A 12081-nucleotide genomic window follows, 5' to 3' on the forward strand; every position below is an offset into this window, starting at 1 on the left:
CCCTGCACATGTGATACGGGCTGCTGTCTGGATTCTGCAGATCTCACTTTAATCCTGTTAACACAAGCATGTAAGGAATGTAAAAACACAATTACCGCTCATTATGTAATATTCATTTGTGTACTTCAGCGTTATCAGCACACACCGACTCTCTCTCCCCTCGCTCTTGTTTCGCTTTTTTCCCCCGTGGAGAGATACTGACTACAGCTTTGTGTTTCCAACAAGATGTTTGGAAAGATATTTTGAGAACCCTGATTGATTAGTCGTCCTGAAGACCAACCAGACAAATTCTTGTTGAATCCAAGTTTTTGTTTTTTTGACTTCTAGTTTTAGAAAGGTTACACTGATTGTCTTTGTCATCACTCCAAGTTGTGGTGGTTTGAAAATTCCTTTAGATGAAGCGTGATTATTCAGACAACACTGCGGCCGTATGACTGTGGTGCTTTGTTTCTGTTGGATTAAGTTGTGCAACACAATGGCTCTTTTCCAGTCCATTTTCCAAAACATAGAGAGCTGCCCAAGTTAGTAGCATTTTAGGGCGTCATGGGTGTAACAAGCAGCAAGTTTATATGCATTGTAAGCTAGGTATTACACCTGCACTTGCCTTTCTCTTACAAGAAGACAGTGTTCATATTAGTTCCTCAAAGGTACATATTGGTAGCAATGTAGACACATCTGTACCTATGGTCCATATTAGGACCGTTTTTTAAAGGGTAGCATCTCAGTGTCATCTTTTATTTTGAGAGTAAACTTTTTGTTCCTGTTGGTGAAAGAGAAAATACCAATAAAGAATCGCATTAAAATCTTTGCAATGTTCCAACAACTTGTGAACATTGGTTTTGGCCAGGCCCTCCTTTTGCCCTTCATAGTGACCTCTGAGAGATCTCAGAAGTCAGGGCTCCGTTTCAAACATTCCAGGCGTTTTCACAGGCATGAAGGCATGCTGGGTCGGGCCAGATCTCAGGTTCTGGATAGCAGGTGGACAAGCTGTCAACAGCAGGTGCCTGCGGGTCGAGTCAGACCAGGTAATGGAATCCAACGTAGAGATACACCAGGCCTGTGATAGATGATTGGCCTAATAAAGATGAGATTGTCATGTATCAGTGAAGTATTATCAAGTGGTACAGTGTTCTGGATGGAGATAGAAAAGAATGTGGATTTGCAAATGGAAGATAAGGTAGATATTTATGTTGGGTCAGAAAAGATTGAGAGAGAGAGAGAGAGAAAGATGATGAGAGAAAATGCTGATGAGGGAGAAAGACAGGGGCCGTATTTCAACTGGACATAAAGCTCAAGTTGTAAATTGATCCGTCTAGCTTCTTAAAAGACCAAAGATGTGGTTAAAAAAATAAAAGACTGCTAGAGAAAATGCTTCTGTCCCCACTTTTTAGTTTTGTATGAACCTTATTTTAATACAAACGAACAATCATTGTTACATAAATTAGTTAATAAGTTAAATTCCACGACTACTAAACATTTGGTATGTCCAGCTTTTTCTTTTTTTGACTGCATGCACTGATGTATACGTCTGCCCAAAACCTGATGATCAGGTATGATTGAATGCTCCTAAGTCTTTAACCCTTTTCATGCCAAGGACCCCTTAATGGATGGGGAGGATAAGCAGGGACCACCCCAGTACATCAAATTAAGACTGGGTTTATATACTTTGTTATAAAGATATAAAAAATAATTTTTGCCATACTACATTACATTTTAGCTTAACCTGGGATAGGATTTGAATCAAGTTTTAATCATTTTTTATTATTAGCCTGGTATTTGAACTAATATGGCAATTTTGCAAAATGTAAAATTAGTCTCAGGTGCCCCAAGAAGTGCCTGTGAAGTTTCAGGTCCAAACATCCTATAGATCATTTATTATACCATGTTAAAAATCCCCATTTTTGGGTGTGCAGGAAAAAGTCTTGTTTTTGTGTGTGTCTCTTTAAATGCGAATGAGCTGCTGCTTCCCTCAATTTACTGTTATTTATACCGAAAACATACCCCATTTTTAATAAGACGTCACCTTACTTCATTGTTTATAATAAACGTACTGTTATTAATTATGTAAAGAAGATTAAAGGAGCATTTCACCCGTGGAAACATTAATCTTTATTAAAAATGTGTCATATTTGTAGTCGAAATGTAACATACATTTTGAATTTGGTGCCTATTTGACTGAGAAAAGGGGTGTTTGTAGTCTCACCCCCTCAACAAAAATATTGGACTTCCTTCTTTCAATGATGCAAAATTATGATTTTTACATCATTGAAAGAAGGAAGTGCAACACTGAAATCTGTATTTCTCCTGTCTCAGCGGCAACTGAGAAAAAGATGCATGACCATTCAAAAACATGTCTGGGGTTCTAACTATACAAAGCTTAATGCAAATGGGTGAAGTGTCCCTTTAAAAAGATATTATGACCTAACTTTAGTCCTTAGACGTCACTTTACTCAGAAAACGCAAACAGCTTGTCTCATGAGACTGTTAATAATTTAAGGGGATTTAAAGAAAATGAGTGAACAGATTTTTATCATTACAGGGTGGATGTGTACACACACGGGCAACACAGAGTTATGGTCAAACAACATTTTAAAGGGGAAATTTCATGAAAACCTGACTTTTTTCATGTTTAAGTGCTATAACTGGGTCCCCGGTGCTTCTATCAGCCTAGAAAATGTGAAAAAGATCGACCCAGTAACTTAGTTTTGGTAAACCATTCTCTGCAAGCATGTGAAAAATTGCTCATGTCATGAAATGATGTCACAAGGGGATACTATCGCCCATTAATCTGCCATTTATACAGAGATCAGCTCATTTGCATTTTAAAGGACACACCCCAAAACAGCAAATTTTTGCTCACACCTTCAAAGTGTCAGTTTTAACATGTTATAATAAATTATCTATATGATATTTTGAGCTTGAACTTCACATACATACTCTAAGGAAACCAAAAATGTATTTGACATCAAAAAAGTCTTGCGAAATGTTCCCTTTAAAGTGAATTTCTCATATTATGTGACATTTAATGCATTTTTGTTAAAGGGCCTAATTCATTTTTTCAGAAAAATATTTTGAATTTAAACAATATTTAGGAGAACCCCTGTAATACCACCATGGACCCCCTGTTAAAGACCCATTCTCCAGTGCATCTTGCGTGCTTCAATGAAGGCTGGCAAACGTGACCTTTTGTACAAAAGCATTAAAGTTATGAAGTGTGAAATTTACTTTGACCTTCTTTTATGAGCCAGTTGTGCATTGCTGTCCATGAAAATTATAAACACCGGGGCTCAGTTTGTTTTGAGCGTCTTGAACGACCCATCACATTATTTTTGCAGTTCCATTTGGTGACGCTAGTGGCACAGAAATAGCTTTATTGTGCGCACTATCAACGTTTCTTTGTTTTACAGAAAAACTGCATATTTCCAGGTCTGAATGCAAGAGACGGCTTTTGTACCCCGCTGGAAATGTTTTGCCACATGTTAAGATTTATTATTCAATATTCTGCAGTGTGTCTATGTTTGTCCAACCGGTCTGGAATCCTGAGATAAAAACACACATTATGGGATGTCAGTTAGCTGGAGTTTGGAGCGTCGCTCTTATCTGTTTCCTGAGGTTGTTCCAGTGTTTGTGTTTAGATATGCTCAGACCTATGACGAGAAACGAAAGCTTTTCAGTGTTTGTGTGTTTTATGGCTTCACTTCCACAGCTGGAATAACACCATCCAGTCAAACAGCAGTACTAATCATGTCTAATGTCTCAAATCACAGATGAATGAGAAAACATCCCATTCAAATATGAGGACTTTGCCTAGCAAACACAACTAATGAGATACGTAGTGATTGTAAAAGCAGGGCAACTTTTAAACTGTAAACTTGTTTTGTCAGGTTCATTGATCAATCCCAAAACTTTCTTTCACATTCCTTGAGGTAATTAAATGAACAACTTGAACACAATGAGCGACTATAACACAATAGCCAGATGGTTAGACTGAACACATCTATATATTCAGCTGTCAAAACAAATGGTCTAAACTGATGGCTTCCAGACCGGTCAAATTCCTCGCTTTCATCTGAATCAAATTTTGCAAAGACACGGCTGAACTCTGGGAATTCATAAATAGTTGTCCTTGGAATCACACAAATGAGATTTGACCCGAGTTGCGTTTGACTCTATTTTCCATGTTTGCCTCTGTGAAGTTTGGGGAAAATAAATGCATAAATATATAGTTACTGAAATTTCTCATAATCAGTTTTGAAAGTCATTTATAAATGTTCTCGATTATAGTCCACCATCCTGTTTTTCAAGCACAGAGCTCATTTGTTCATAGGATTCAGGAATATTGGTTGTGGCAGTGGTCCGGGCTAAAATCCTATTATAGACCTCAGCAGATCTTCAGTTCAGACAAATCAAATCATCTTTGATCATCATTGACTTTCTTATCCTGTGTAAGAAACTGTGAAAACCAGTTGTTTTTGTGCAGCTGTTCCGTTTCACATTAAAGAGTAATGGGTTTACTGGCAAAAGAGACACATAACATGACTTTATTTAAAGACCAAAGACCTGTTTAGAAGTTTGTGCACATTGCTCAATAAAAACTTTTTCATGCACTTTATTTCGTTTATTTAGCAGCAGTATTATGAGATGAATCGTATAGAAATGTAAATCTCAATTGCATTATTTTATTTTAACATAACCATTACTCTTTGCACAGATGTATCATAAAAACTGGAACATATTTTATGAGTTTGCTAATGCGTATGAATCGTAAAAAAAGGTTATTTACCAGTATGTTTGTTAGAAAAAAGACAGTAATGACATCCCACCCCTAACCCTGCACCTCAAACCCAATGTCACAGAGGTGGAAGCCAATCATTTATGTCACAAATGTCACTTTAGTTATTTCAATGGTATTTAAGACAATCCTCAAAGTGCAAAAATCTATTTGTCAAAAATATGACAGACACATAGACAAGCAGGCAGACAGACAGACAGTTAGATAGATGGATGGATGGGTAGATGGACAGACAGACAGATGAATGGATGGGTAGACGCGCAGACAGAGATTGACAGACAGCCAGGCAGGAAGGCAGGCAGACAGAAAGACACAGACAGAAAGAAAGATAGATAGATGGATGGGTAGATGGACAGACAGAGATAGGCAGACCGACAGGAAGGCAGACAGACGGCCATACGGATGGTTGGATGGATGGATGGTAGATGGATAGGCAGGCAGGCAGGCATACAGACAGACAGATAGATGAATGGATGGATGGATGGGTACACGGGCAGACAAAGATCGACAGACAGACAGATAGATGGATGGGTAGACGGATAGACGGACAGACAGAGATAGGCAGGCAGACAGACACACGGATGGATGGGTAGACGGGCATACAGAGATCGACAGACATAGACAGACAGACAAACAGAGGCAGGCAGACAGACAAACAGATAGATGGATGGATGCATGAGTAGACGGGCAGATAGAGAAAGGCAGACAGAGATTTAGAGGCAAGCAGGCAGACAGACAAACAGACATAGACAGACAGACAGACAAACAAACAGAGACAGGCAGACATAGACGGACAAACAGAGACAGGCAGGCAGACAGACAGATTGATAGATTGATAGATGGATGGGTAGATGGACAGACAGAGATCGACAGACAGGCAGGAAGACAGACAAACAGAGGCAGACAGACAGACAGATAGATAGATTGATAGATGGATGGATGGGTAGATGGACAGACAGAGATCGACAGACAGGCAGGCAGGCAGAGATCGAGAGGCAGGCAGGCAGACGGACAGACAGACATAGACAGACAGACACACACAGGCAGGCAGACAGACAGATTGATAGATGGATGGGTAGATGGACAGAAAGAGATCGACAGACAGGCAGGCAGACAGACAAACAGAGGCAGGCAGACAGACAGACGAATGGATAGATAGATAGATAGATGGATAGATGGATAGATGGATAGATGGATGGGTAGACGGGCAGACAGATCGACAGACAGACATAGGCAGGCAGACAGACAGACAGATGGATGGATGGATAGGTAGACGGACAGATAGAGATAGGCAGACAGAGATCAAGAGGCAGGCAGGCAGACAGACAGACATAGACAGACAGAAAACAAACAGAGACAGGCAGACATAGACAGACAAACAGAGACAGGCAGGCAGACTGACAGACAGATTGATAGATGGATGGGTAGATGGACAGAAAGAGATCGACAGACAGGCAGGCAGACAGACAAACAGAGGCAGGCAGACAGACACACAAATGGATAGATAGATGGATGGATAGATGGATGGGTAGACGGGCAGACAGAGATCGACAGACAGACATAGGCAGGCAGACAGACAGACAGATGGATGGATGGATAGTTAGACAGACAGATAGGGATAGGCAGACAGAGATCAAGAGGCAGGCAGGTGGGCAGACTGACAGACAGACAGACAGACAGACAGACATAGACAGACAGACAAACAAACAGAGACAGGCAGACATAGACGGACAAACAGAGACAGGCAGGCAGACAGACAGACAGACAGATTGATAGATGGATGGGTAGATGGACAGACAGAGATCAACAGACAGGCAGGCAGACAGACAAACAGAGGCAGGCAGGCAGACAGATAGACAGATGGATGGATGGATGGATGGATGGATGGATAGGTAGACAGACAGATAGAGATAGGCAGACAGAGATCAAGAGGCAGGCAGACAGACAGACAGACAGACAGACAGACAGACATAGACAGACAGACAAACAAACAAACAGAGACAGGCAGACTGACAGACAGACAGACAGACAGACAGGCAGACATAGACAGACAGACAAACAAACAGAGACAGGCAGACATAGACCGACAAACAGAGACAGGCAGACAGACAGACAGACAGATTGATAGATGGATGGGTAGATGGACAGACAGAGATCGACAGACAGGCAGGCAGACAGACAAACAGAGGCAGGCAGTCAGACAGACAGACAGACAGACAGACAGACAGATGGATGGATAGTTAGACAGACAGATAGAGATAGGCAGACAGAGATCAAGAGGCAGGCAGGCAGACAGACAGACAGACATAGACAGACAGACAAACAAACAGAGACAGGCAGACAGACAGACAGACAGATTGATAGATGGATGGGTAGATGGACAGACAGAGATCGACAGACAGGCAGGCAGACAGACAAACATAGGCAGGCAGACAGACAGACAGACAGATAGATGGATAGATGGATTGGTAGATGGACAGAAAGAGATAGACAGGCAGACAGACAGGGAGACAAACAGACAGACGGATGGATGGTAGATATGTAGACAGGCAGGCAGACAGATAGATGGATGGATGGGTAGACGGGCGGACAGAGATCGACAGACCGGCAGGCAGGCAGACAGACAGACAGAGGCAGGCTGACAGACAGACAGACAAACAAACAGATAGACAGAGAGATGGATGGGTAGACGGACAGACAGAGATAGGCATTCAGGCAGGCAGACAGACAGATAGATAGATGGAGGGATGGGTAGACAGGCAGACAGAGATCGAGAGGCAGGCAGGCAGACAGACAGACAGACATAGACAGATAGACAAACAGAGACAGGTAGGCAAGCAGACAGACATACGGACAGACATACGGACATATTCTTTATTGATCTCACGTGAGATATTGAGGAAAAAAGCCACAAATTTTGTCATATTGGTCTCATTTTTAACGGAGGTAGTGTCTGGGGTCTTAATTTTTCTGTAAAGCTGTCTCTTTTCATTTTTCAAAGTTAAATGTTTTAATCTTTAGTTTTATTACTCTGTCTTGCTGTTTAATAGGATGTGTACAAGTACAAGGAATCTTTATTATCCCCGAGGGGCAATTTGTTGTGCAGCAGCATGCAACACAAATTACACAAAACAACAACCATACAATCAACAAAAAAAAAATTAAATACATACAACACAACACAGAAGTCCCCAACTCACATTAACTTGTTAAGACCACCTATAGCAACGGGGACAAAAGAGTTTTTGTGTCTGTTAGTCCTTATTTAGGCAGATTGAATCTGCGACCCGATGGCAACAAAATGAAGCAGCTGTGTAGGGGGTGGTATGGATCAGCTAAGATTCAATGTGCCGCCTTGACAGTTCTGTGTGCAGAACGCCTGGCAATGAAGCTTTTTTGATTATGAAGTTTCGTTTGGATGTTGTGTAGCACTAGTTGTTATTGACCTTATGCCACAAATGATGTCAGCCGATCTTGTATTCAACCCAAAATTTCCTTTTAATGTCACAGGCCTCTCATGTGTGTCCTTTATGTGTTGCAGGTTTCAAGCCCGTGTGTTCCTGTTGCCAACTATGAACTGGTAAGAAGAGCTCTGGTTTTATTTCCCGACCCTTTTTTCTTGTTTTTTCTGGAACGGTCCTCAGTAAGAATGCGCTCTCTTAATCAGATTAATGATAAGAGATTTCTTCTGTTTTGGAGTCCTGAAAGTATCGTCCCACAAGCATTAATATTTATAAGAAGGAAATAATAGCTTGAGGTCTTTAGTTCAAAGCTCTCCCAAGACTTACATAAGCCAAGGGAATATCAAAGAATGAGCGATAGCAAACACAACATTCCTTTTTTGGTTGGAATTGTGCTTTTGGGCTCAGAGATCTTTTTCTCCTCCTCCTCTGTACGCTTAGCCTTTGCGCTGCAAGCCAAAGTCCATCATTATTCTACCCGCATTACTAAAGAGACTCTTGTTGTACATAGCGTCCTCGAATGGAAAACATATTTTTAGTTGTTTTTCAGGGAACTTTTGGCTTTCATCAGTTGGAAAGGGTTTGGTTTATTCTTTCTCTCCACCGACCGCTCACCAGATAAAGTATCTGATTGTAGTACAAGCTATGTTTATAAGTGAATGCAGGTATGTGGGACTGTCAGAATCTCAGCAGAGGCCATAAAACCAGACGTTTGAGGATAGCAATTTGTACTTATTTTATGAGGTGGTTACATTTTATTAATTTATACGACCATATTCGTACATTTTTGCCTTGGCCCCTGTGACGTTGGGGTTAGGGGTGAGGTTAAAGGTGGGATTATTGTTTATTGTTTTTTGTTTTTGCACGTACTAAGTCATACGAATTAACCAACTCTTATGGACAAAGTCTTGTGAGATCAGGCTGGTCAGACACAGGTTTACTTTGCTGAACTTTTTTTAATTGAAATTTTGAAGGTTTGCCATCTTCCTGGCATATTTGCATTGCCTCATATCTGAAGAATTAGTCTTGTCCTGAATGTCTGTGGGAAGTCGCGGCCTAACAATTAGAAAGGCGAGTTTGTAATCTGGTTTGAGTCTCATGGCCGGTAGGTTATGACTTGAGGTCCCCCATTTCTCCTTGGATGCTGCAGTGATGGCTGCCCACTGCTCCGGGTGTGTGTGTTCGCTACTTACTGGATGCGTTAACCAGTCACGCTCGGAGGTTATTTTGGGAATTTACCCAAATTCAAAATCTTCTCCTTCCCACATGCAGAGGTGTACACACATTCATACACACAACCAAAGAAAATGCTGTGAATAGACTAATTTTTTAGATTATGACCCAAGATAAAAGATGGTGTAGTATTTGTGGCTATCTGAGGCAGTTCACACTAGGGCTGCACGATGTGAGGAAAAGTTGCGACGTGCGATGACATTATTTGATGTTGCGATGACGATGTGAGTTGCGATAAATATTTTATATTTTTCATGTTTTAGGGGCCATTCACATGTCGCACCCAAAAACGCGTGGAAAACGCTAGATACGTAGGTTATTGTGACATGACCTGCACGCTGCACTTGTGTCATTCTGAAAAGTTAAAATGTTTTTGAGATACCTGGAAATAACGAGCGCGTCGCACCACGTGCGAGTCGCGACCGCGGCGCTTTCAGAGCGCACATACATTTGAAATAATGAACTTGAGCGCGCAATAGACACAATATGTGATGCAATATCATGCATGGCCCTCGATATCTCCTCATATACAGCCCGATTTCGGTATGATCCATTCAATTTTGCCTGGGTTGATGCCTCTCCCCACAAACTTATAAGGCGTGAAACCTCCTCCTGGCTCCACTGACTTCCATCCATTACCTCCTGAAATGTTTTCGGAAAACCGCGCGTCTTTCTTCTTCTGTAACTACACACTCTCTTTCTGGTTTTATTGGCGGAGCGCAACCAACTTGTTCCGTTGCATACCGCCACCTACTGTACCGGGGTGTGTAACTCCTCCTTACTTCAGGTGCGAAATGATGACGGTCAGCGCAAAAAGTCGTGCGACACTGACGTCATCATCAAGCTGAATCGGATATGTGTGTTTAGACGCAGTTCGGATGTCTGGATATCGGATATATATCCGATAAAAATCCACATTTGGAAGTGGCTCAGATCGGATATGAAAAAATCGGATCTCTGTAAGTTTTCTGTGTTTACACACGTGCAGCAATATCCGATCTGTGTCAGATGTGAGCACCAAATCCGATTTTTTGTGACAGTGTAAATGCGGCCCAGGACTAAACGTGATAGGTCAAACGTTTATTACATGCGCTTACCGTTTTCCCTTCATTCATCGTGTCAAGGCTGTCTGTTGCGATGTGTTCATCGCGTGAGTTCATATCGCGATGACGATGAAAATTCGATGTATCGTTCAGCCCTAGTTCACACTCAAGTTACACATAAATTTACAAAAGACAATTTTTTTACCTCATTGTTTATTCGACGATTGTTGGATATGTGATGATAATAGAACAAAGATAACAATGTAGCCTTATTCCAGAGAATGAGAGCTTTCTTTTGATATAAGACATCTCCATGTTTGTCATATTTAAAAAATATGAAAAATGTGAATATTAAAGGTGCAGTGTGTAGATATTAGTTGCATCTAGTGGTGAGATTGTGAATTGCGACAACGGCTCAGTCTACAGGTCACTCCTCCCTTTCGAAACACATAGAGAAGCTACTGTAGCCGCCATAGGACAAACATGTCATCGTCTGAGACCATCTAGTGACAAAATGTGCTCTGTAAAGCAGTTTTCTGTTACGGTAGAAACATGGCAACACAAAATGGCGACTTCCATGTAATGGGGCCCACGATGTACGTAGTTAAAAATGTCTCATTCTAAGGTAATACAAACATAACAGATCAGTATCTAAGATCATTATACACCACTAAAAAATAGATATGTATATAATATTATATTCTATTTCTGTCAAGAGATCCTCCTAAAAGTTACACACTGCACCTTTAAATAATCTAAAAAAAAGGGGGGGGGGTTGATAGCGTAAATCAAATGTAAATAACTTTCTTACAGCAAAATATATATCAAAGTGATGTGCAGAGAGTAGAGATTCAAAGCTTTCAAACAGTATCTCATATGTGGTACTGGGTCCATGACAGACCATTAAATATTAAAGGAATATTTTATATTAAGTAATAATAAGTAATTTTGGCCCCGTCACAGGGTCCGCAGAGAAGAAATGAGGTCACAATCCAAGTATGGGTTGGTCGTTACTTCACTTTCACTTCACAGTAGATAAATAAACAGAGATCTTAAAAACAACAGGGTGTATTTACAAAGGAAACTTCGACTAGACAATATCATCATCTCTCTTATGTGTAATGATGAATAAGTTGTTATTTTGTTTAGCTAATGTCTGATGGGTGCTTCTTGGGGGAGACATGCTTAATCCCTGTATTCACAACATGATGGATTCACCTCCCCAAAAGAATAATCCAAAAAACATAAATATTCGCCACTCTGAAGCTTTTATTGGTTGGCAGAAAAATTGCATACATTTTTGGTAGCATTACAGAGCGTCACTTTTGCCAAAACCTTTTAATGTCCCTGCAATTCATCACCCCCCCAAAATAAAATTGGATGCAGTTTTAACTTCAGTTTGTGTATGTGTACACACTGCTATTCACAGTGTTTACAGTGGCTGAGCTCAGTGAGAGTAAAAACATCTCGCTTTAATGGCTTCTCTGTGAATTCAGGACTGTTTTTGCGGTGAGAGACCTGCTTTCAATCCATGTTTGGTCAAATCTGCAAT

At 40.9% G+C, this 12081-nt stretch overlaps 1 protein-coding gene across 10 annotated transcripts in view; it reads left to right on the forward strand.

Annotated features, from left to right (window-relative positions):
• The window catches only part of tns1b (tensin 1b), a 320658-nt gene that overhangs the window by 210070 nt on the left and 98507 nt on the right, over window positions 1-12081 (forward strand). For all 10 annotated transcript variants that reach the window (XM_065252286.2, XM_065252281.2, XM_065252284.2 and 7 more), the window contains one exon: window positions 8334-8372. In XM_065252286.2, the coding sequence (XP_065108358.1) occupies window positions 8334-8372 (39 nt within the window). The remainder of the gene's footprint in view (window positions 1-8333; window positions 8373-12081) is intronic.

The sequence above is a fragment of the Paramisgurnus dabryanus genome, chromosome 15, assembly GCF_030506205.2.
Source record: "Paramisgurnus dabryanus chromosome 15, PD_genome_1.1, whole genome shotgun sequence".
Classification (NCBI taxonomy): domain Eukaryota; kingdom Metazoa; phylum Chordata; class Actinopteri; order Cypriniformes; family Cobitidae; genus Paramisgurnus; species Paramisgurnus dabryanus.